Below are 22,774 nucleotides of genomic sequence, written 5' to 3'. Positions count from 1 at the left end.
ACGCACGTCGCACGGAGGTCAATCGGTACCGTAATTTGACACGCGACACACCGGCATCTGTGCTTCTGATAATCGATGCTGAAAAGGATGAACCTGACACCGCTGTGATAAAGTCGCAACCCCAGTCGCAACCAACCGCACTGAACTCGCTGGCAAATAGGCGAGGCCGCTCTCTAGGCTAGCTTGAAGCCATGGCGGCGGACTCGGCAGCGGTTCTGACCTCCTTTATAATTAATTTGTAAGGCGCTGGAGCTGGAGCCGGGGGAAAAAGGCAGTTCAGGGTTCAGGGGCCACAACCAGTGTCGGAAACATCGGCAATGCACGACGTCGCATGTCTGCATATTGTATTTGTAATTTGGGCGTCCTCTCAATGATTTCTGGCCTCGGACCGAGGCGATTCTCGCATTTTCCCATACGGTCTTCGCCTGTCTGCACGCACGGTTTAAACCCCTCAGGTGTGTGTGCTTGGGATGCTTCGCGCTCTTCACCTTTATGCGCTTGCGTCCGTGGGCCAAGCGCTTCTTTGGCCCCAGAAGGTATGTTGCGGATGTGTTGTCGCAAATGGATGGCAGCGGCGGTTTGCGGCGGGTCAACTTCACAGCGCCGGAAAAACGCTAATAATTATTGATAGCGCAGTGCTGAAATAGGTTTTGGAGTTCTGGCTTCTATCCTACGGTCCTACGGCGCGTACGGACCTTCACCATTTCAGTGGGGCTTTTGCCAAGGGACGTTTGTGGGGGGGGAGAGGGGACATCGGCAGTGCGGCGACAAGTCGCTCCATGCGTTGTGGGCACTCTAGAACACTGCCGCCACCGCCGCCGCCGCCACCACCCCGCTGCTGCTGCCGGCAATACCGTAACGCCGTGCCGCAGATACGCCAAAGATGTGGACATAAAACCCAAGCGGCTCAGCACAGTCCTGATGGGCTGGATAAAGCCGGTGATGCTGTACAAGGAGGAGGTAGGTGTGCAGAACTGAGAGTGTCGCGGTGTGTGCGTGCGCTTGTGTTGTTGCAGGCATGCCCGTCAGTATTAAGGCCGCAGGGGAGAGGCTTCGAGGGGGCCACGCGAGATGGAGGCAGCATCGCACGGCGTGCTGTGCTTGTTTGCCGCGTGCGTCATGGCGAGCAGAGCGGCCCGGGGGAAGCACATGCGATGTGTGCCGCGGGGATAGTGCATGGGTGGGTGAGGTTCGGAAGCCGACTGCAGAAAGCACCTGCGTGCACTGCATGACATCTCCCCTTTACCCCCGACCGCAACTTTCTCGATGCCGATATCCCCAATGCCAACAGGACATTATTGATGAGGTGGGTCGCTTGTGTAGTTCCAATGGCTGGTATGGTTGGCTCGTGGGCTGCTGGTGGTAGGGTGGTTGGCTGGTCGCGCGGTTGACGCGCACGTACTGTGGTGGGCCTAGGGACAAGGCGGGATGCCCGGTGGCGCGGCGGGAGGGGTGAATAAGGGAATGACGACAGGGCCATCATCCGCGAATGGAACTGGGCAGCGGTCACGGCAAAGGGCCGCCACAAACACACGGGGTGGATTACGCACACCACGCGCCGTGTGCAGGTTGGTCTGGATGCGGCCATGTACCTCCGTGTGGTATGGTTCGGTGAGTGTGGTTTGGTTTCGTGAGTGCTGCAGCTGAGGACGGCTTGGGCCTGCAGCCTCAGCCGGCAGTCCCGGGGCGGATGGGGGTGTCCTCTGAAACACGCCGTACCGTGCCCTGCACACGCACATTCACTTTCTCTCGTGCGTTATTGTTTCCCTAACACTCCATCCAACTCCCTCTCCCTCTCCCTCTTCCACACGCCCTCCCACACACGCACCACGCATGCAGGCATGGAGGTGTTTTTCGTGCTGACGCTGGTGTGCATCCCGCTCACCCTGCCGCCCAACATGACCGGCAGCGAGATCGCCCGGCTGCTGGCCCAGGTGCGTGCGTGCGTGCGTGTGTATGTGTGTGTATGTGTGTGTGTGTGTGTGTGTGTGTGTGTGTGTGTGTGTGTGTGTGTGTGTGTGTGTGTGTGTGTGTGTGTGTGTGTGTGTGTGTGCGTGTCATACATGCGGCGGCCGAGGCCAGACGCGCAAGGAGCTTCACCTGCTCTGTCTCGCCTGTTTGCCGTTCCTGCGCCCGACCACCCTCCTACACCTCCACCATTTGGAACCCCTGCGACAACCCCTCTCCCGCTCTCCCCGCGCCCACAGGAGGAAGCATTGAACGGCAACACAACCGTCACCGCCAACACCACCATCTTTGCCAGGGACCTAACGGTGTCGTACCCCATCTCGGCCGGATCCAGCACGCTCGAGACCCACTCGTACACCAACGCCCGCATCACCTTCAACGGTACCTCAACCGACCTGTTGCTGAACCAGACGTACAACTACGTGATCGCCGGTAACGGTACGGCAAACTTCACGGGCACAAATGTCGACACCGGCGTCGTGACGTACATGTTCTTGCGCCAGACCGTGCTGAGCGTGAGCTCGCCCTCGCTCCTGGCGACTGGTGCCCGGACCATACCAAACGGCACGGTTTTCAACCAGACCAACGAGGAGGTCTTGCTGGTGGCGCTCACCTCGCCCAACTCCGACACGTCCGTGACGGTGGGTTGGAATTTATTGTGAAGTTACCGGTTGGTGGCGGGCTGCCGGTGGATGCACGCACCAGCCCCCCAAGGCCCCAACCCCTTGGTGCTTTATTCCCCCACTCCCGTGTTTTCATGGACGGCTATCCCTAATATATTTCAAACACACACGCAAACGCACACACACACACAATCTCACACGCACCGTGCGCAGGTCAACGGCCAGCAGTTCAAGTTCACCAACTTCGACCGCTACTCGCTGTCCAACGTGTCACCGGGCGATGAGGTGATGTGGTGCCACATGGTCGCCGTCTACATCAGCGCCATCTTCGTGCTGTGGGTGGGTGGGGGCTGTGGCCTGTGGGTGAGGGCTGTGGGTGAGGGCTGTGGGTGGGGGCTGTGGGTGAGGGCTGTGGGTGGGGGCTGTGGGCGTGGCGTCTCAGCGGCGATCAGTTGCAGGCGCAGGGTCGCACCCTCCTGTCCCCGTATGCAAGTAGTGTCACGCCTGGGCCTAGTCGTTGGGCGTGGACAAAAACTCATTCCCCCTCCCTCTCTTCCCTTGTCCCCTCTCCTCTCCTCTCCCCCTCCTGCCCCGCCCCGGCCAGCGCCTGCGCACCTACAACCTGCAGTCGGTGTACCTGCGGCTGCTTTTCCTGGGCAACGCCAAACGCGGCGGCCCCAGTCACACCGTGCTGGTCACCGACGTGCCCTACGTCAACGAGGTGAGCGGCAGGATGCGTGTGTGTGTGTGTGTGTGTGTGTGTAGTTGGGGGTAAGGGAATTGAGGGGGTTGGGGAAGGCGGGGTTGCTTGCACGAATCCCATGAAAGCTATAGGATACACGTGTCACACGCTGTATGTTCCCCTCTCCACACACACACACACACACACACACACACACACACACACACACACACACACACACACACACACACACACACACAGGCGGTGGGCAAGGCCCTGCGTGCGGAGGAGTACCGCAAGCGCTTCCTCATGCCGCCTACTACCCCCGCCGTCGCCTCCGCCGCCACCAGCCGCAAGCAGCTCGGCGCCGATGCGCCGCCGCCGCCGCCGCCGCCGCCGCCGCCACCCAAGGGCGCCCTCAAGAAGACCGCGAGCATCAACCACTCGCTGCCCCTTGACTACGACAGCAGTTCGGGCGGCAGCAGCGGCATCAGCAGCCAAGACGTGAATTTCAAGGAGCTCAAACCCATCCACCCTGCTGCCGCCACCGCCACACCCGCCAAGGCCCCCAGCATGAAGCAAGCCGCCAAGACGGGCGCGGGCTCTGTTGCGGGCGGCGGTGGCGATGGACCGGAGGGCGGCAAGGCCCCCGGCCCTGGCCCCGAGGGCGCGGGGCTGGCGTTTCGGCTAAAGATGTTAGGCGAGGATTTGGACGAGTGCATGAAATACAGATTGGAGGATCCCTCGATCGATCCTGCCTTCGCCAGCACCGGCGGCCAGCTGGAGGCGCCGCGCACCGGCCGCACCGCCGAGCAGCTGCTGGCAGATCTGGAGGTGGGGGGGCTGGGGGGGGAGGCTGGAGGGGAGGGGAAAGGAGGGAGGGGGGAGACAAAGCGGTGAAGCGGTGGCGGGAGGCGCCGCCAGAGCTGCAACGCAAAGGGGGGAGTCTGTGGTACGGGCAGAGGCAGGGGGGACCTGCACGGGGGGGGGGCGGGGGCGGCGGCGCGGGGAGGAAATGTAAGCCGAATGAAACTGTCACAGATGCCACGTGTGCACACCTGCACACAATCCATGCATGCTCACAGCCCGCGGCTGTCACTCTTTTGAACTGCATCCGCAGCGCGAGGAGCCCGAGCCCACGTGGCTGCCTCCGGGGTACGGCGTCGACACGCGTGTGCTCAAACCCGACCGCCGCGCGCTCAAGCGATTCAGGTGGGGGGGGCGTTTCCCGGCGGCTCGTACATACGGCACCCTCCGGTCAGGCGCCGGCGCCGGGTCTATTCATCTGATTACTTCACACCCACGCAGGTATGACGTGAAGACGATGAAGGCCCGCAACGAGATCACCGAGACCGGCAAGAAGGTGTGTCCATGGGGGTTGGGGGAAACACAACGCGCGCGCGTTGGTCAACAGGAGACGGTACTGTACTCGAGCATGCGTGAGAATGCGGGTGTGGGCGTGGGTGCAGTGGTGGGTTGTGGACGGGGCGATACAAGAGAGTGGGCTGATGTCGCAGTTGGTGTACCTGTGAGTCATGTGTGCCTGCTGCTCTCCTGCGTCAGGTGCGGGTGGCGGCGAAGGCGGTGGGGACGGTGGCGGAGGCGGCTGTGGAGAACATTGAAGAAGGACTCAACAAGGAGGCAAAGAGCAAGGACGCGTCAAACGTAGCAGCGACCAAATCGATGCGCGACAGCAGCAGCAACAGCCCTCAGCAGCAGCAGCTGCAGGGGACCGGCAGCAGCAGGCGGCGCCGGACTTTTGAGGTGGCGGGTGTGCTGATCGAGGAGGATGATGACGAGCAGGAGGGGGAGGCGAAGAGCGCGGCGGGCGCGGGCAAGGCCGCCTCACAGACGCCGTCAGCGCAGCTGAAGGCCCAGACTTCCGCGAAGCAGCTGCAGCAGCAGCAGCAGCAGCAGCAGCAGTCGGTGAAGGGCGCGGCGGCGGCTGTGGGAGGGGGCGACGGCGGCGGCGGCGGCGGCAAGGCGGCTGTGGCTGTGGCGGTGGCTCCTGGCGGCGGAGGGGCTCCGGACCGTGACGGCGACAACGGCAGTGATGATGAGGACGAGGAGGAGGACGTCGTGGGTCAGCCGCAGGGCCCGGTGGGCGCAGTCACCATGGACCCAATTTACCAGGCCAGGTCGAAGCTGCAGGTGGGTGTTTGACTGGGTATGGGCTGGGCTGGGTTAAGGTCGGGGGCAGGGGTTGAGGGCGCTGGTGTAGGGTTTTCTCTCATTGGAGGCCAGACAAAAGGCGCGCAGAGGGTGTGGCGCTTTGGGTTTGGTATGGATGGGGTGTGGCGGCGTGGAGGGCCGCGGCTGTGTGAGTGTGAAGGGCCCTGGGCCGACTGGGTCGACTGCAGCAGCGGTTGCGGCGGTCGCGACCCGGGGCTTCCTGGTTGTGATGGGACCTCCGCACTCGTACGTCGGGCTTGGGCATGGAACGCCACCTTCACCTGGGTCTCGATTTGTTTAAGGTTTGGCTTTGACTGCCTCCGTCCTCCCCGCACACACCTCCCTCCCCAGTCGGGCCTGACGCCGCAGCAGATGGTGGCGCGGGAGTTCGCGCTGGTGTACCAGCCCTACAACATCGCCGCAGTCAACATGATCCAGGTGCGGTGATGCGGCGCTGATGCGGTGGGCCCGACTGACGGTATGTGTGTGTGTGTGTGTGTGTGTGTGTGTGTGTGTGTGTGTGTTTGTGTGTGTGTGTGTGTGTGTGTGTGTGCTTGTTGTTTTGAATGGTGTATGTATGTGTATGTGTACTAATGGCACACAGACGCTCACGCACAGACACACACAGACACACACTCTCTCACACACACAAACAGGACACGAGTGCGCTTGAGCCGCTGGTAGAGGAGTACAACCAGGTGGGTGGTGGTGGGTGTGCGTGTGTGTGTATGTCAGGCAGAGCGGCGCCGGGAGGGTGTCATGCCTTCGCGTGTCATGGTACCGTATTGGGAATGGCCACCCCCAAACTCTAAGCCCAACTCCCATCCACCTCAACGCTTTGCATCACTCCTGCCCTTGTGCTCGCTCTAATCTGGCAGAATAACCGTGGAAACCGTAGTCACACACATACACACGCATCAAATCCCCCTCGCACCCTGCAGGTGATGCAGTCGCTGGAGGACTACCTGGACATGGCCAAGCTGCGACTCAAGCTGCGCAAGGCACTGCCGGTGGCCGAGGTGGGGGTTAACCATTCACGTGTGTGCGTGTGTGTGTGTGTGTGTGTGTGTGTGTGTGTGTGAACTCCGAGGCATATAATCTTGAAACGTTACCCCCCGTGCACACCGCACTGCCTTGTTTCACCGGGCACAAACGCTCACCGCGTGGCGAGCATGGTCCTGCGTTTCTGCGTGTTTCCCTTGTGCTTTCCAACACACCTGCACGAATGCACACACACACACACACACACACACAAACAAACACGCGCACGTGTGTGTGTGTGTGTGTGTGTGTGTGTGTTTACATGCAGGTGCGCATCTGGCCCAAGCTGCAGGGCGAGGGCGTGTGGCCGCGGGTGCGGCTGGAGATGACCCGCGTGCTGCGGGCGCAGTTCGCGTTCGAGGCGGAGGAGCTGGTGCGCAGGTGCGTGTGTGCGTGTGTGTGTGTGTGTGTGTGTGTGTGTGTGTGTGTGTGTGTGTGTGTGTGTGCGCGCCCCCTCCCCCCTTCACTTCTTAAACAAACATGAGCGTAACCCACCCACCCCCGCACTCCCACCCACACGCGCAGGTGGCACGCGCTGGATGAGGACGTGACGGCTGAGGAGGACCCGCGGGACAAGGCCCGACTAACGGTGTGTGTGTATGTGTGTATGGTAACATGCGAGGGGGCGGCGGCGGGGAGAGGTACGGCGAGGGAGGGAGGGGGCGGTCGCCACGTGTGCAGCCATGTTGGAGCTGGGGGTGTCGTGGGTCGGGTTCCGAGGCTGCTGCTGGGGTTGAGCGGACGGACACACACGGACACGAACAAACACGCGTGTACACATGCGTGCACTCCCCTGCTGCCGCCCTGTGCTCTGTTGTTTTCTTATTCGCTCGTAGGTGAGAATTTCATCGAGGATTGGGCGGGAGCTTGGACATAGCGGCCAGGAGTAGCGACGCGGAGCTAGGCATCGTAGGAGTGCCTGGGCCTCACGGTACCGTGAGCACATGCATGGGTTTGCACCCTTGAGAGCGTGTGGACACTAATCCCCCCTCGAGGTTAGAGTAGCGGGGGTTGCGCGATTTCCGGTTGGTAAGACCGGCGGCTCACCGCAGCAGGTATGCGAGGTAACTTCGGGTAACATCCGTAAACCGTCGCTTTGCTGCATCGCATACACTGTCTTTGCGCAACGTTTTCCTTGTGCTCTTTAACACACATACACACGTGCACACACACAGATCCGGCTGGACCAGCTCGGCAAGGACCGTGAGGCGCTGCCGGCTCGTGAGGCGGCGGCGGTGGCGGCGGTGGCGGCCATCGCCGACAAGAAGATGACTGTCAAGGTGACACTGAGGGTCGGGTCGGGGCGGGGTGGGGTGGGGACATACAGGGGGAGGGGAAGGGTCCTTGGGTATGCGCGCCTGCTGGCGTGCGCGCGTGTGCGTGTGCGCATGTGCGTGTGTGCGCATGTGTGCGTGTACGTGTTCCTGCGTGCACGCAAGCTGATTGCATGCAATCAACCCATGCACACACGGGCACCCGCACGCGCACACGCAGGTGGACGCGGTGACGTACTGGCTTGCCAAGCTCAAGTACCTGCGGGAGCGCATCCGCACGGAGCAGGCGGTGGCGGGTCGCAAGCTGGCGCCCAGCGCCTTCGTCACCTTCAAGTGAGCGAGGGGGCGTGCTGGCAGCGCGGGAAGGGCTGGGAGGCAGCGGGTCAGGGTCCGTGACAAGGGGGCTGGCTCCCTGCAAGTTGTCCGGATGTATGGTTGCGTCAGTGTGCGTGTGTGTGTGTGGGCAGGCAGATCGAAAGGGCCGGTCGGCGCCCGCAGTCCGCACGTGCAGGACCTGGCTGACCCCGCTCCTTTCTCCCCGTTCCCGCCGCTCTGCCCCTTCGCAATCCATCCCTGGCCCCCCCCCGGCTGCCCGCCTGCCCGTGTGCGGCCCTATCCCCTACCGCACGGACCCCCAACCTCAACCCCCCCTCAACTTCCTACTTAATGATGAATGTACTCCTGTGCTCCCAACACACGCACACACGCACGCTCACACCCCATGCAGCACGCGCATGGCCCAGGGCGTGGCCTCCAACTCGCTGCACGCACACGACGAGACCGTGTGGCGTATCAGCGGCGCACCCGCGCCCAACGAGGTGGTGTGGCGCAACGTGAGTGGCTGTTAGCAACCCGAGGCTTGTTTTGCTTTGTAGACTGCGGTACCAGCCAGCTTGTGCAGGTCAAGTATAGGGGAGGAGGAGGGTGTTTGAAGTCCGGCGGAAGGACGGCGGGGCCTGGGGTCATGCGTGGGGTCATGGGGGTTGCTCGCTCCTGATGTCAGCGGTGCCCTGGCCCACCGCCGCCCACTCCACCCTCTGCCACTCGCCCGCGCGCATCCAACGCCCCCCTTTCCTTAATTAAGCATGAATGTAACCCCCCGCCCGCCCGCCCTCGCAGCTGCCCATGACGCACCCCGTGCGCAGCGGCCGCCTCTACATCCTGTGAGTCCGACACCGAGGCGGAGGGAGAGATGCAGATAGAGGCAGGGAGGCAGAGGGCTGCATGTTTGCGTGCAAGGCACTCACGCGGGCATGTCGTACTACTCTCACACGCAGCCATTACTAATTGAAAGCCTCTGGCCGCCGCAGGTGGATCCTGTTTTGGCTCATGGCGCTGTTCTTCATGATCCCCATCTCCGCCATCCAGGTCCGTTGTTTGCGATGTGTATTTATTTGGGTCCGTACATGTCACATGTGCCTCTTGCGTGCGATGTTACATGTGCGTCTTACACGTATATGCGCATAACACACAAGCCCCCGCCTTGTATTAACCTCTCTACCTCCGTGTAGGCGCTGATCGAGGTGCCCAAGCTGGCGTCCGTGCCGGTGCTCGGAGACATTGTCACGGTAGGAGGGCTGGCTGGGGTTACAGCGGGGTGGGGGGCAGTGGGGTGGGGTGAGATGTGCTGGGGTGGGTGACGTACCGTACTTATGTGTGGGCATGTCGCCTGCACAGCAGCACTGTGCGGCACACGTGTACACATTACTCCGTGCGTCTTCTTTTGCGGCGTGGCCGCCCCACACACGCACGCTCCCCGCGGCACGTTTGATTGGACTCATTTGCGCTCACAACACACAACCCACATCACCAACCCACACCCGCAGGCGCCGGTCATCAGCCAACTGCTGCAGGCCATCATACCCGGTGCGTGTGTGTGTGTGTGTGTGTGTGTGTGTGTGTGTGTGTGTGTGTGTGTGTGTGTGTGTGCATGTGTGCGTGTGTGTGTATGCATGGGTGGACCAGAGGGGGCAAGTCGTACCGCCTCTGGCGTACTGCCGATTCTTGAAACCCTACATTTCAACCGCCTCCAACTAAACCTCTATCAAATGCAGTGCATTGTAACCAACAACCAACACAGGCCTGGTCCTGAAGATCTTCATGGCCATTGTGCCGCACATCCTGTGGTGCGTGAGTGCGCGGCGGCCGACTGGGCCGTGGCCAGGGGCACAACTGGAGCGCTCGCGTGCCTTGCCCCTCCACTGCTGCCACCCACCCTCTTCCTCTTCCTCTTTATAACACACACGATGTACCCATCTAAGTACACACACACACGCACACACACAGGGCCATGGCGCTCATGTCGGGCGCCACGTCCATGTCGGAGATCGACTTTGGCGTCGTCAGCCGGTTCTTCCTGTTCCAGGTGGGGTGATGGGATCGCGCTGTCGGATCAACACATACATTCGCCGCACATTTACCGGAGTCCAGTATTTTGCCTGCGTGCCTGTGAGTGCGATACACACCTTCCCGTGGGTATGGGTTGCGGTTCTAGCTTATGCTGGGCGGGAGCCACGCACAGCAAGTGCGCTCAGGGGGGCGGGCCTGTTGCCTGGGGGTTGGGGTTCGTGCAGTGCTCAACACAAGACGTTGCTGATGGCGGCACCCGCACATGCGCGCACGCACACGCGCACAGTGCACACGTGTGCGGCCCGTGCGCCCTCGTGCGCGTTCCAACTCCAGATTGGAATGCATTCTTGCAAACGCCCTCCCAAACCCCAATCCACGCACGCCCCGCAGGTCATTGTGGTGTTCTTCGGATGCATCATCGCCGGCTCCTTCTTCAACCAGGTGCGTGTGCCGGCATGTGTCTAGCAGCCGACTGCAGGCGGCGAGGGGTGGCGGCGCAGGGGCGGGCAGCAGCCCGCCAGCCGTGCCCGCACGCGTCGCCGCGCCTCGACCGCCTTCACTTGTCTCGCCTGCCCCGCGCCCTCAACTACCGCCCTGCCGCTGCTGCCGCCGCAATCACTCCGCCTCCGCAGCTGAAGCAGTGGGTAGAGGACCCCGCCTCGGTCATCTCCACTCTGGGCAAATCCATTCCCATGACCGCAACCTTCTTCATCACCTACCTCTTCATCAACGTGAGTTACCGCATCTTGTCCAATGGAGGGTAGAAGAAGTTAACCATTCGCAGTCAAGCTTGAGCACATGATGAGCACGAGTAGTGCTGTCCGTAATGCTCAGTCGGGTGGAAAAGCCACATGCCTAGGTTTTGCGAGTTCCCACCTTGGCGCCATCCGCCTCCAGCCCTTCCTTTATTGTTCCTTTTATGTCCGCACGCCCCCTGCAGGGCCTGGGCGCCAAATCCATCGCCTTCGTGCGGCTTCCCGGCTTCATCATTTTCTGGATCCTGTCCAAATTCGCTGGATCTCCTCGCGCCCGCGAGCGCATGTGGATGAACCAGAGCGCGCGGTACGGCATCCTGGTGCCGGACCACACCATGGCCATGCTGCTGGGTCTGGTGAGTTGGCCTGGTCTGGTGCTGGTCTGGTCCGGTGTTGGTCTGCTTGCCAGGCGCTTGCCTGGTCAACGCGTGCTGCTGCTGTGTGCGGCGCCTGCCGTGCTTGGAATCCTCCGCAACCAGTCCGCATGCCCGCCCCCCACCACAACAACCTGCCAACATCATCTCGTCTAAAAATAATCATGCATGGAACCGCCGCGTGCAACCCCCGCCGCCCACGAAGCCAGGTGCCCTGTCCCTCACAGCGCCTGCACTCTGCTAATAACGTACATGCTGGCCCACCACCACCACCACCGCCGCCGCCGCCGCAGGTGTTTTGCTGCATGAACCCGATCGTGTGCCCCGCCGCCCTCGCGTACTTCATTGTGGCGAGTGTGGGCGAGCGGTACAACTTCATCTACGTGTACCGCCAGGTGGGTTTGTGTGGATGTGTGTGAAGGCTTTTGCGGGGGGTTAAGGGGGCGGGCAGCCGTCCAGGGGTGGGGTGGGGTGGGGCTGCCTTCACCCTTCCCAGTCAGCTTGTGTCTAGGAGGTGCACCCGGGGGTCGACAGTGTGTGGGTGGCCGTGTTCTCCTGGAGGTGGGGGGAGAACGTCTCGGTGCATTCCTCGGAATACGCCCTTAGAAAGTGCGCCCTGTGCCCTACGACCCACACGTGTCTTGAACCCCGGGACCTATTGTGTTGGGAGCTATTTTGTGGGGATCGGGCATTTCAACCCCCCCCCCCTCAACTCCCGCCCCATCCTGCTGCTGCTTGTGTCGTTCACAGCCCTACGAGAGCGCCGGCCGCATGTGGAAGACGGTGCGTGCGTGTGTGTGCATGTGTGTGCGTGTGTGTGTGCGCGTGCGCACGGTAGGGGGGGAGGTTGTTTGTTTTATGTTGACTTCTCCGGAGCGAAGTATGAGCGTCGGAGAAGGCAGGTTCTCACGACGATTAAGTGGTATGGCACGGAGTGCCGTACGAGGCGCTATTGCGCCTCTAAGTAGCGCAGCTGCTGCTGGTAGCAGCATCTGCCGTTTGTCTCTTTCTATCTTACAGTACTGTTCTGCCGTGTTTTTGCTTTTATGGCTGAAGTGCCTACTTGCTGGTTGAGAGCGGATGGGTGATTTCGCTGAAAAACGCTGGCTGGTCCATTCGGGAATGCCGCGAGCCAGAGTAGAGGGAAACCCACCGCGATCCACTGAAGCACGGTGCGCGAGCGGCAACGCGACTTCCAGAAACTGAACTTCTCGCGTAAACGACCCCGCATAACTGAGGGTTCGGGTGACGCCGTGCCGCGGCTCGATGTCCCTTCAAACTCCCAGGTGTTGTCATCTAGACCCTCCGGCTCCGTGCCTGGCCCACCTGAAGCAAACATAGGGCGTTGGTTCTCCAGTGCGCGCCGGGGCAACACTTGCGACGCACCCGGGCGAGCGCCCGATGGAGGCGGGGGGGCACCGCCCGCGCCATTGCCGCTAGCGCCAGTGCTCGCTGCAGCGCCAGAGAATTTTCGAGTGCTGGCTAAGGGTGCTGGCAGCGCAACACTAGCCGGCCGTTTAAGGGCAGCCGCGGACTGGGCTACCCCTACAGCCGCTTGCGACAAGTTGCTGGAAATAGATAGGCTACGGCCCGTGAAATGCCGGTGGGAGGCAACTGAGAGACGCCTAACGGCCACTAGGTCAAAGTGAACTTGGGGTTTCGGGTTTTCAGCACCGGCTTGCTGTTTGCTTTGTTGCTTGTAACGTTGAGGAGTGAGAACATCTCCAGTAGGTTTCAAATAAAGACGAAGGCGACGTGCGAGGTGCAGACGCGGGGTGCAGCCCTGCCCAGTCGTTGGGCCCGGCGGGAGCGGCGCAGAGGTTAGAACGCAGCAGGGGGGCGGAGGAAGGAGGAACGAGCTGCGCCGCCATTGTTGCGTATGTGCGAAAGCTCACGCAGCATGCGCACGCGCACTTGCATTACGCACACACCCCGCGCGCAACTCGCTCGTAACCCTTGATTCTCCATCGATCAACACCACCACAGGTTTACAACCAGATTATGGTGGGGCTGTACATCATGCTGCTGACCATGTTTGGCCTGCTCGCGATCAAGAAGTTCAAGTGGGTGTTCTTCCTGCTGCCCATCATCGCCGCCGCCGTCATCAGCCACATGGCTACACTCAGCTTATACAGCCGGCCTTGGTGAGTAACGTGGTGTGGGTAAGGTGGTGGGCATGCATAGTTGGTGAAGGGGCAAGCCTGGGTGTTGATCAACAGGGCATGTGTACTTTGTGTAAGGGGCAGAACGTTGTTTTTTACACACACACAGACACACACGCACAAGAACCTACACACACATACACAACTTGCGCAGGTCGGTGACTGCGCTGCACGACGCGGCTGAGATGGACATGCTGGAGGCGGACCAGCGCCGCGAGCAGCTGCTGGCGGCGGCCCGAGAGGTGGGCGGGGTGCGTGCGGGGGAGTGCAGATCGGGGGGGAGGCAGAGGAAGACTGCGTGTGTCAGTGTGTGTGTGTGTGTCAGTGTGTGTATGTGTGTATGGCGCTCTGTATTATGCCCAATCCCAACATGTCCAGGCTCACCACCAACCCCCACACCCTCCCCACAGGAGCGCAAGAAGGCCAAGGAGGCGCAGCGGCGGCGCTACGAGGAGGCCTGCATCGAGGCGGAGAAGGCCGACGCAGAGGAGCTGCCCAAGCGGGAGGAGTTCTTCGTGCCGCTCACCCCCGGTGCGGCGGAGCGTCGTGGCGTTCTGTTAGCGGTTGTGAGCTTCTGTTGTGGTTGTGGTTGTGGATGCTGTTGTGGATCCTGCTGTGCGGTCTGATGCATGCCGGTGATGTAGCGGTTAAGAGTGCCGCTTGAGACTCGCCGTTACATTCAATCAGCGGTCGGATGCACTTATCAGCATCGCCACCCCACCCCTGTCACCTCACCTCCCCTCGCCGCCACCTCACCTCGCGGGCTCCCGCCACAGGCCCGGCGGAGCTGCTGCTCAAGGAGTCCCTGCGCGGCGACGGCTTTGCGCTCAACAGCGCGGAGAAGAAGGAGATCGCCGACATGTACCGCAACCCCGGCTTCACGGTGCGTGTGTCAACAGGGAAATGACGGCGTCTGCGTGTGTGTGTGGGGGGGGGCGCATCACCCTAACGCGGCCACACACACACACACGACCACACATGCCGTCATTTGCAGTAATAGTCATGCCTGCAACCTCCACCCCACCGCCACCCCACGGCCCTCATCGCCTCCCTCCCTCCTCAGATGGCACTGGAGCAGATTGAGGAGGTGGAGAAGCTGGCCCGGGTGGTTCAGCTGCTGCTGCCGCCGCTCAACCAGTTTGTGAGCGAGTACAAACTCTACAGGTATGGGTGGATGGATGTGCGTGTGAATGTGGGTAAGTGGGTGGTTGGGCGGGCGTGCGCGCGGGCTGAAGAGAAGGCTAACCAGGTTCCCTTCCAGCCGTCTAGCGCAAGGCTGGAAGGCCCCTCAGCCGCCACTCGGACGCGCACCTCGGCATGTAGCACCTGAGCCGCCGCCTTGCGTGTGGCTCACACGCGCGGCTTACAGGCGCGGCGTGAAGGCTTCCAAGCTCAAGGGAAGTACGGAGGACGGGCCGGAGGCGCCGCACATGCCCGAGGACCTTACGGTGCGCGACAGAGGCGGCGGCGGTGTGGGAGGGACTGGAGGGGTGGTGCACGGCTTACTTGGCGTGTAACTGGGGAGGGGAGGGGGGTTGCAGACACGGGCAGGGAAGCGAGGGACGGCCTCAGGCTGGCTGGCTCGGTGCAGCGTGTGTGTATTTGCAGCTCACAGCACGCAGTACGCATCACACGCAAGCGTATCGTTCACACAGTACACTTGCCTTACACACACCGTGTACACATACGCCGCAAACACATACACACACGCAATCATACACACAATCACACGCGGTACCGTACATAATCACACACAATACACACACACACACACACACACACACACACACACACACACACACACACACACACACACACACACACACACACACACACACATGTGACGTACGCAGATCTTCGACAACGACCCGCGCCTGGTCGGGCTGGACCGCGAGCTGGGCGAGGGCGGCGGCGGCGGAGACGAAGACGAAACGTCCAGTCTGGGGGAGCGCGACAGCGCCGGCGGCCTGCGCGATGGGGAGCTGGCGCCCGTGCCGGTCGCAAGGTCGCAGTCGCAGGCGGCTCGGCGCAAGTGAGGGCGTAAGGGCGGGCGCGGGGGCACGGGCAGGAGGACTGGAGGTGATTGGGTGGGCGGCACACGCACACGAACGGCAGGGCGCCGGGAGTGAGTGGGTGCAGCCGTGTGCTCGTACGCCAGGTGTGAGCAGCAGGGTGAGAAGGCGACGACACAACTACCGTATTCTTTATACCATGTTTCGCTAGAGCCGCCGATCGCGGCAGCAGCTGCTGCTACTGCGGTGACGCTTGGTGCACCGCGGAAGGCGGCCTGAACACTATGCATACATCAAGGACGGCGAAGGTTCAAATTTCGATATTATCTCCTTTCTCTTAACTTTGCTAATGGACTTAGCGTTTCTGAAGAAAGCAGGATGATACGGTAATGGGCTGGCGATTTCACGGACGGCGCACATGGCGGCAGTGCACGGCAGTGCGCCGTGGCACGACGTGTTGCCTTGCTGCCTGCTGGCAATTGTGCTAGATATATAGTGTGGCGCTCGTGTGGAACCCATACTTACTTTCTGACCGGGCGCTTTCCAAAGATCCCACGAAACGCAACCCTGACACGTCCCTGAGACGCGCTGTTGAATAATGAGCAATGCTCAGTTTGTTGGGTTGGGTTGGTTGGTTGGTTGGTTGGGCTGCGCTTTCCGACTCCAGAGTATTCAGTTGCTATGCACTGTGCTGTGATTTCTGTGTGTGACAGCTGGCATGCACGCTTAGACCCAGAGAACAGCCTTGGTGTGTGTCTGGCTGCGGCGTTCCCGTACATATTGTGCTGCACACGGCAGGCTGGCAAGCAGGCTGGTCCGCTCGTGCTATTTCCCATGGCGACGGGGTGGCCGGATTGCGAAGCGCAGATGTCCCTGTGTCCTACTAATCCAATGAGGCCCTGATACGGCGATGTGGCTCGTGGCCTGTGGCAGTTCACCGGGTCCCATACTCCCATATATGCTCCATGTACGTACGGTACGGTACAGTGGACGCCTCCGGGCCGCGCCGCCCATCTGTATGTGTAATGCACCCGCCCCAAAAGGCAAAAGTATGTGCTGCATGGAAGTGAGCGCGGGGTTGATTGCGACAAGGTGCGGCGCTGTGCAGTATATAAGTGTGATACGACAAGCTATGATGCTCGTTGGTCCTCCCCAGCCGTCCGGCCACGCCGTCCGGCCTGGGTCCGTTGATGTGACGAGCTAGGTAGGTTGATCCTGTCTTAGCGCTAGCCGGCGTTGGTGAGAGCCACATATGGCCCTAATACCGTGGAGGCATGTCGCACCCGTGGAGGGCACTGTAATATGTTGTATCCTGTTGTAGCCGCCCGACTCCCTGGGTGGTCGTCTGTCCTAGGCACATTGCTTCGGCGTGTGGGGACGCCGCGTTGGCGAGAGCCACAGATGGCCCTCATACGCACCATGGGGGCATGCACAGGGCACTGTAATATGCTGCGGTGGCCGCATTGCAAGACCGCATTACATGTGCGCAACCGAGCAGAGCGCCGCGCTCACGTGACTGCATTGCTGCAGCGGTCATGGCCCAAGAAGCCGCACAGCAGTGGACAGGCGTGCACACAGCAGCCATCACGCATGTGTGCCCCCCGGTGCGTCTGAAGCCAGTCACCCGTAAAAGCCCGTAGTCAAGTCAGTCAATCAAGCATTGCCACACTTCTGTCCAACCCACTACAAGGGCTAACATGACTGCTTTTACTGAACCCCAAGTGGCCGTCCGTGCACAACCAACGCCATCGCGACAAGCCCCGCCCCAGCTGTGTTTTAATGCCGCCAGCGCTCACCACACACCTATCACACGTCTCACCTGTCACACGCCACTCGCAAGACCCCCCACCTCCTCGCGCGCAGTCGCACAAGCGCACCGACGCCGCGCCTCCCCCGTCCCCGTCTCACCAGACCACGCCTCCCTGCTCCCGCATCCCGCCGCCTCAACCCCAGCGCCCATCTCCCTGGTCCCCAATCCTTTGCTTGCGACAGTCAATTGTCCATGGACTCGCGAAGTCGCTTCTCGCTCCGGCTGGTTTCGACCCGTCATCTTTTTGCGATCAATACGGTTGGCTCGCGGTAGGCCTTACCAAATAATAACTCGCGGTTTGCGCCGCTCCCACACATCATCAATCACCGGATGCTGCGCAGGCCCCCGAAGCCGCCCGCGCTGCCGCCCGCGCCCACCGCTGCGCCCATCATGGCGCCGCCGCCCAGCTTGCTGTCGCCGTCCTTGGCTGAGGGCGGCTCGCCAAAGGGCCGCCAGAAGCGCAGCGTCTCGTCCGCGCCCGCCGTCACTACGCCGCAGCCGTCGGGGCCGGTGGCCATGTGCAGCACGCGGCCGGTGTGGCCCGTCAGCTCAGCCACCTGCACCGTGTGTGTGTGTGTGTGTGTGTGTGTGTGTGTGTGTGTGTGTGTGTGTGTATGTGTGTGTGTGTGTATGGGTTTGCGAGGGTGCCGTCCGGCGAGGCACGGCAATTAAGGAATGCAGCAGCAAGGGACTGGAGTGTTGCGAGGCAGCCGCTTGCGCTATGCAGGCGCCCCCACGGGTGCATGGGGCTGCACCCAGCTAAGCCCCACCCAGCCCAGCCCCCCCACGTGGGCATACACGCACCATAAGCACTCTCCATCCCCACTTGTTGGGAATGGCGGAAACAGCCCCCCCCCTCCCCCCTCCCTCCCGCCCCCGCCCACACCTTCTCCAGGCTGGGGTACTTCCACAGGCACAGCTGGTTCTTGGAGTAGCCGTGGCTGGACAGCAGCTCGCGCGCGTGCGGGTTCCACTGCAGCGCACACACCTGGGGGGGTGGGGTGGGGAGGGGAGGGGAGAGGGTGGGCGGTGCCGCACGGGTGGTGGCGCGCAAGGTTGAGCACGGAGGGCACTGGTCGGGCCGCAGTGTCGATGCGTGATCAAAGCGGAGGATGACGGACGCAAGGCTGACTGATGACAGTGGCGTGGCGTCACCCCTCGATGACCACCACACACCCCATCCACACGACGCCCCGTGCGTGCGGCACGGCAGCGGGGGAGAGGGCCAGCTGCAGCGGTGGGGTCCTCTCTCGCTTCCAGACGCCCGGCCGCCCGGCCTCCAAACCCGCCCGCACCTGGCTGCCGGTGTCTATGGCGCTGAGCATGGCGCAGGTGTGCGTGTTCCAGAAGCGGATGTGGCGGTCCGCCGTGCCGCCGCCGGTGGCCAGCAGGTTGGACTGGTAGGGGCACCAGGCCAGCGCCTTCACGGCCGCACTGTGGGCTTGCACCTGCGGCACACCAGCACGCGGGAGTCAGCACCGGCACCAGCAGTCAACAGCAGGCCTCAGCGGATAGCCGAGGAAGTTGCATCGCGCTTTCGTACGTCCCTGGACCTGCCGCCGGCCCAGGAAATCGTGCCAGCATGTGGCATACGGTGTCTGAGCGCCGTGTCGCCACAAACGGGTAGCAGCAGCTACCCCTTTCCCGTGCGCACTCATCGCCCACACAGCCGGCCCCCCGAGTGCACCGCACCAAGCGGCCAGCGCACCTTGTGGCACAGGCGGAAGGAGGCGTCGTGGATGGCCAGCACGTTGTCGTTGCCGCCGCTCGCCAGCTGCTGCCCGCACAGCGACCACTCCAGGCCGCACACCTCCTGTGCGCAGCAGTGGCGGTGGTGGTGGCGGCGGCAGGTGGGGAGCTACCCTGGGCGCCCACTGCTTTCAACCCACCCATGGATGGCCGTGTGGATTTGCACTGCCCCCATTCGTTGGGTCCCGCGTATGGCACCCCGACAACACCCCTTTCACCCTCCAGGTACAACTAGACCGACAACAAGCCGCTGCCGCTGCCGCGGGCCCTCCCTCCCCCTCCCCCTCCCCTCCCCGCACCTGCTCGTGCACGGTGAGCCGCGCCACGCACGCCTCGTCGCGCCGCTTGCGCACGTCCCAGTTGGCGATGGTGGAATCGCGGCTGCCGCTGCTCAGCACCGCGCCGTTCCAGGACAGCGCCGACACGCGGTTGGTGTGGCCGCACAGCTCGCGCACCTGCTTGCGCCTGCGTGTGGGGGGAAACAAGAGCGCACGGCCCTGCGGTGTCAACGAGATTGGCGGGATCTGTGTACAGGCGCCGGTTGCTGGGGTTTGGGGGCGCGAGCGCGAGGTGACAACTACGGCGGATGATGGTGATTCGTCAACACCCGGGCTTGTATTCTCGTGTTTGTGCCCTGGTCCCATACCCCTTCGCTCGGCAACGAGTCATTGCTAAACCCCAAGCTTCTGGCGACAGCATGCCCCAGCTCCTCTCTCGCCGTCAGCCCACCTCATGTACTCAATTGCACTTGTCTGCCCCTAGCGCCCCCGCCTCAGTTCCTTACGGGGCCTGGCGAAAACCGCTCCCTCCCCCTCCCCGCTGTGCCCATCCCGCCTCACCTGTTGGCGTCCCAGATCTGCACCTTGGCGTCGCTGGTACCCACCGCCAGGAAGTTGCCGTCGCTGCCCCACTTTAGCGCCGAGATGTAGTCGCCTGTAGGTGCAACACGGGGGCCCGGCAATTGGTGTTACGCACCGCAGCATGCTCGGTCCACCAGCCGCAAACTGGTGGTCACGGCCGGGGGCAGGCCCTGATCTGCGAACCCCGCGGTACGCTCGCCGAGCGGTCCTCCTGCCGTAGCAGTACCACGACCGACCCCTTGAAGCGCTGCGGCAAAGGGTCCCAGCCAGCTGCTCACCCTCGTTGGGCACTGTGCACAGCTCCTCCACTCCGCCGCTCGCCGCGTTCCACAGGTACACCGAGCGGCCCAGAGCCACAGCGATCTGGGTTGGGCAGGTAAGCGCAGCTAGGATTGTCAACGAGCAGCACCTTCACAGGCACTTGCATAAGAATTGAGCAGGCGCTAATGCTCGAGCTGTTTCAAGGCCCTGGCAGCGAGCAGCCTTGCCTACCGTGCCGGCATGTGCAAACCCCATTCCCTTTCCTGCCCTTCACAACTGGCTCCCTGCCGCCCTGCGCGTGCGCGTAACAACCCACCAGGTTTTGCCCGCTCCAGTCCAGCAGGTTGAGGTAGTAGTCGTCCATGAGCTCAGGAGCGTCCAGGATGCGCTCTTGCGTGGTGGGTACGTGCCGGAAGGTCTTTTTCACAGTGGGGGCCAGGTTCTGGTTATACAGCGACTTCAGGCTGTTCTCATAGCCCTCGGGGGCTGCCGGCGCCTTCTGTTTGAACGCCAGGATACGGCTTGAGTCGTGAACGCTTAGGCTCGCTGCCAGCGCCTTCTGGTATGACTCCTCCTTCGATGGCGAGCCCTGCTCGCCTTGCTTGTTCTCCTTGCTCAGCGAGAAGTTGGCGGAGTCAAAATCCATTGCTGAACGCGTGGGGATGAATCGGTCCATCTACATAGGAATTAAATGAGCGCTGTCCTTGTTGCTCTGAAGACTGACAATTTGCCACAGAACAACCGCACCTTTTCTTTGCTCTTGCCATTCCCAGGCGTCTTTGTCCCGAAGTTAAGCTTGACGCTTTTGCTGGTGCCCAGCGGGCTGCCCGAGCTGGTGTTTCCTGGCGTCGTCGACGACATCTTCAACCCGAGCTCAAGCCACCCAGAAAGACTCTTAAGACAAGGCACTGATAAGACTTATATCAGGTCATGCACACTCCAAGACAACGTGAGCGAGCTGGTGCAAGCTGTCAACAAAGCCTCGGGGGTCGATTAGAAGTCTTAGTCTCGAGTATGCACTGATTTGCTACAAATATAACAGACACAGATGCTGGGCCCGGCAGGGACTAGGAGCACGTTCAAGTCTATGACCGAGGCATGCCGCGTGCAAACCCCCACCGATTCCGCAGTTCCCGCTGGCCCAGGCCGGCCTCGTGCCGACTGCAGGCTTCCCTCGGAGCTCTGCCGCAAAAAGCACAACTGAGTGCTTTCCCCTAGAACATGAGGATTTGATTCCGCGGGGGCGTTGTCGGATGTGGTACAGCAGTCCCACGGAGCCTGCCAAAAGATGTCCATGTGTTGACACAGCTTTTGATGCAACCTACGAGCAAGGATTCCATTGAACACACACAAAGTCTTTTGAACACCATTCGTGTGGTTAAACGCACGGAGCCTGCGGCGGTATTTGACGTGAGCAGGAACCCACCATCGCTCGCCTATTTGTGGCCGGAGTCTGTGGTGGGTGGGCCGGCATGTGCGGTGGTGCCTGTTTGAAGCATACCTTTCTCGGCCTTTTGGCTCAGATCATGTGTAGTATCTGTTCTTATAAGCTTAATCGCTTATATGGTTCTCATTGAGAACCTGCGATTAACTTTAATATTTTAGGGGGTCAAGGCAATGGGGGCGCTTGTGCTCCCGCCGCGACAGCTTGGCAGGAGGCTTACACTACCTCTCTTGCCGAGCACCCCAGCCCATTCTTTGTAACAGTTCACATTCAAATCTGTCGAGAACAACGCATTCAAATCTGCCCCTGACACCATGACCACCTCCATAATGCGTTACGGCTTGCAAGGGAGTGTGGGGTCATGGAAACATGTACCCGACAAGCCCATACCGCCCTGGCACGCGGCACTTACAGCGCGTTTGCACTCATTCACTCGTCTGCAGCCAAAACACCAGTCATTGCCCCCACCTCTAAGCAATCCGCCCATCATGCTACATTACCCTTTGCCCTCATCCATGGTTCCAGTTTGATGTTTGCTGAAGTTCTAGTACGTGGCTGGGGGCCGGCCAGCTGGTGGTCAACTTGTGCAACACCACTGTCCTGTGGTTCTGGCCTGCTGCCCTCCGCTGAAGCACCCGTCGCCGCGGCTGCTGGGTGTACCCAGGCCCGGGCGCACCCAGCCGGAGTGAGGTGTGGGGGCCGGTACACCCAGCAGCTGCCGCGATGGGTGCTTCAGCGGAAGGCAGCAGGCCAGAACCACAGGACAGTGGTGTTGCACAAGCTGACCATCAGCTGGCCGGCCCCCAGCCACGTCAAGGGTTTGGTCACCGCAAGCACCCGTCCAGGGGACCCGGTCCGTGTGCGGGAAGAGCTACTTGGAGGCTGTTGCGCCAACATTCGTGCCAGTCGCCCGCAGCGTGCTGTCCTTTGCGGCAAACGAACTGACGCCGATCCCCTTGAGCCCATCCTTGAGCCCATTGCCGATCCCCTTGAGCCCATCGGGCAGGCCCCACCGCACCCAGGCCCACGCCCAGGCCCACCCCCAGGCCCACGCCCAGGCTCACTCCCGCAATGGCGATCCCCGAGCCCGTCGATGGTCCGGCGTCCAAACTCTTCCCAGCACGGTTCCTTTCCCAGTACCGGTCGTGGTCATGATTGCTATCAGAACTGTCTCTACCTGAGCCGTTCCATGGACTGGTGAGCTTGGAGCCGCCGCCCCCAGAGCCATCCGCCTCAGC

General features: G+C 61.8%; 2 protein-coding genes across 2 annotated transcripts; one reads left to right on the top strand and one right to left on the bottom strand.

The window, feature by feature from the left end:
* The first annotated feature begins 92 nt into the window (after positions 1-92).
* On the top strand, positions 93-16,869 carry CHLRE_09g399912v5 (uncharacterized protein). Its single transcript, XM_043065959.1, has 39 exons — positions 93-238; positions 456-536; positions 873-960; positions 1,292-1,306; positions 1,569-1,611; positions 1,840-1,934; positions 2,208-2,609; positions 2,805-2,930; positions 3,196-3,312; positions 3,535-4,107; positions 4,394-4,485; positions 4,582-4,636; positions 4,837-5,424; positions 5,797-5,883; positions 6,102-6,143; positions 6,387-6,464; positions 6,755-6,867; positions 7,012-7,075; positions 7,662-7,766; positions 7,981-8,093; positions 8,488-8,593; positions 8,880-8,923; positions 9,071-9,128; positions 9,272-9,328; positions 9,587-9,626; positions 9,841-9,886; positions 10,047-10,125; positions 10,500-10,550; positions 10,742-10,840; positions 11,050-11,220; positions 11,532-11,633; positions 11,989-12,021; positions 13,225-13,382; positions 13,555-13,642; positions 13,811-13,931; positions 14,177-14,283; positions 14,464-14,564; positions 14,770-14,848; positions 15,254-16,869. The coding sequence occupies exons 1-39, from the start codon at positions 192-194 to the stop codon at positions 15,434-15,436; spliced, it is 4,647 nt and encodes a 1,548-aa protein (XP_042920827.1). The 5' UTR covers positions 93-191; the 3' UTR covers positions 15,437-16,869.
* A 7-nt stretch (positions 16,870-16,876) lies between these two features.
* Positions 16,877-21,132, bottom strand: CHLRE_09g399911v5 (uncharacterized protein). The gene is made up of 9 exons (XM_043065958.1): positions 20,840-21,132; positions 20,409-20,768; positions 20,110-20,194; positions 19,811-19,904; positions 19,271-19,436; positions 18,931-19,035; positions 18,518-18,670; positions 18,109-18,210; positions 16,877-17,779 (listed from the first exon to the last, which is right to left on the bottom strand). Exons 1-9 carry the CDS (start codon positions 20,951-20,953, stop codon positions 17,546-17,548), a joined length of 1,413 nt encoding a protein of 470 aa, XP_042920826.1. The 5' UTR covers positions 20,954-21,132; the 3' UTR covers positions 16,877-17,545.
* Positions 21,133-22,774: the final 1,642 nt, after the last annotated feature.

Source organism: Chlamydomonas reinhardtii, chromosome 9 (assembly GCF_000002595.2).
Source record: "Chlamydomonas reinhardtii strain CC-503 cw92 mt+ chromosome 9, whole genome shotgun sequence".
NCBI lineage: Eukaryota > Viridiplantae > Chlorophyta > Chlorophyceae > Chlamydomonadales > Chlamydomonadaceae > Chlamydomonas > Chlamydomonas reinhardtii.
The sequence above is the reverse complement of the archived record's forward strand: the minus strand, read 5'-3'. Positions and strand labels throughout refer to the sequence as shown.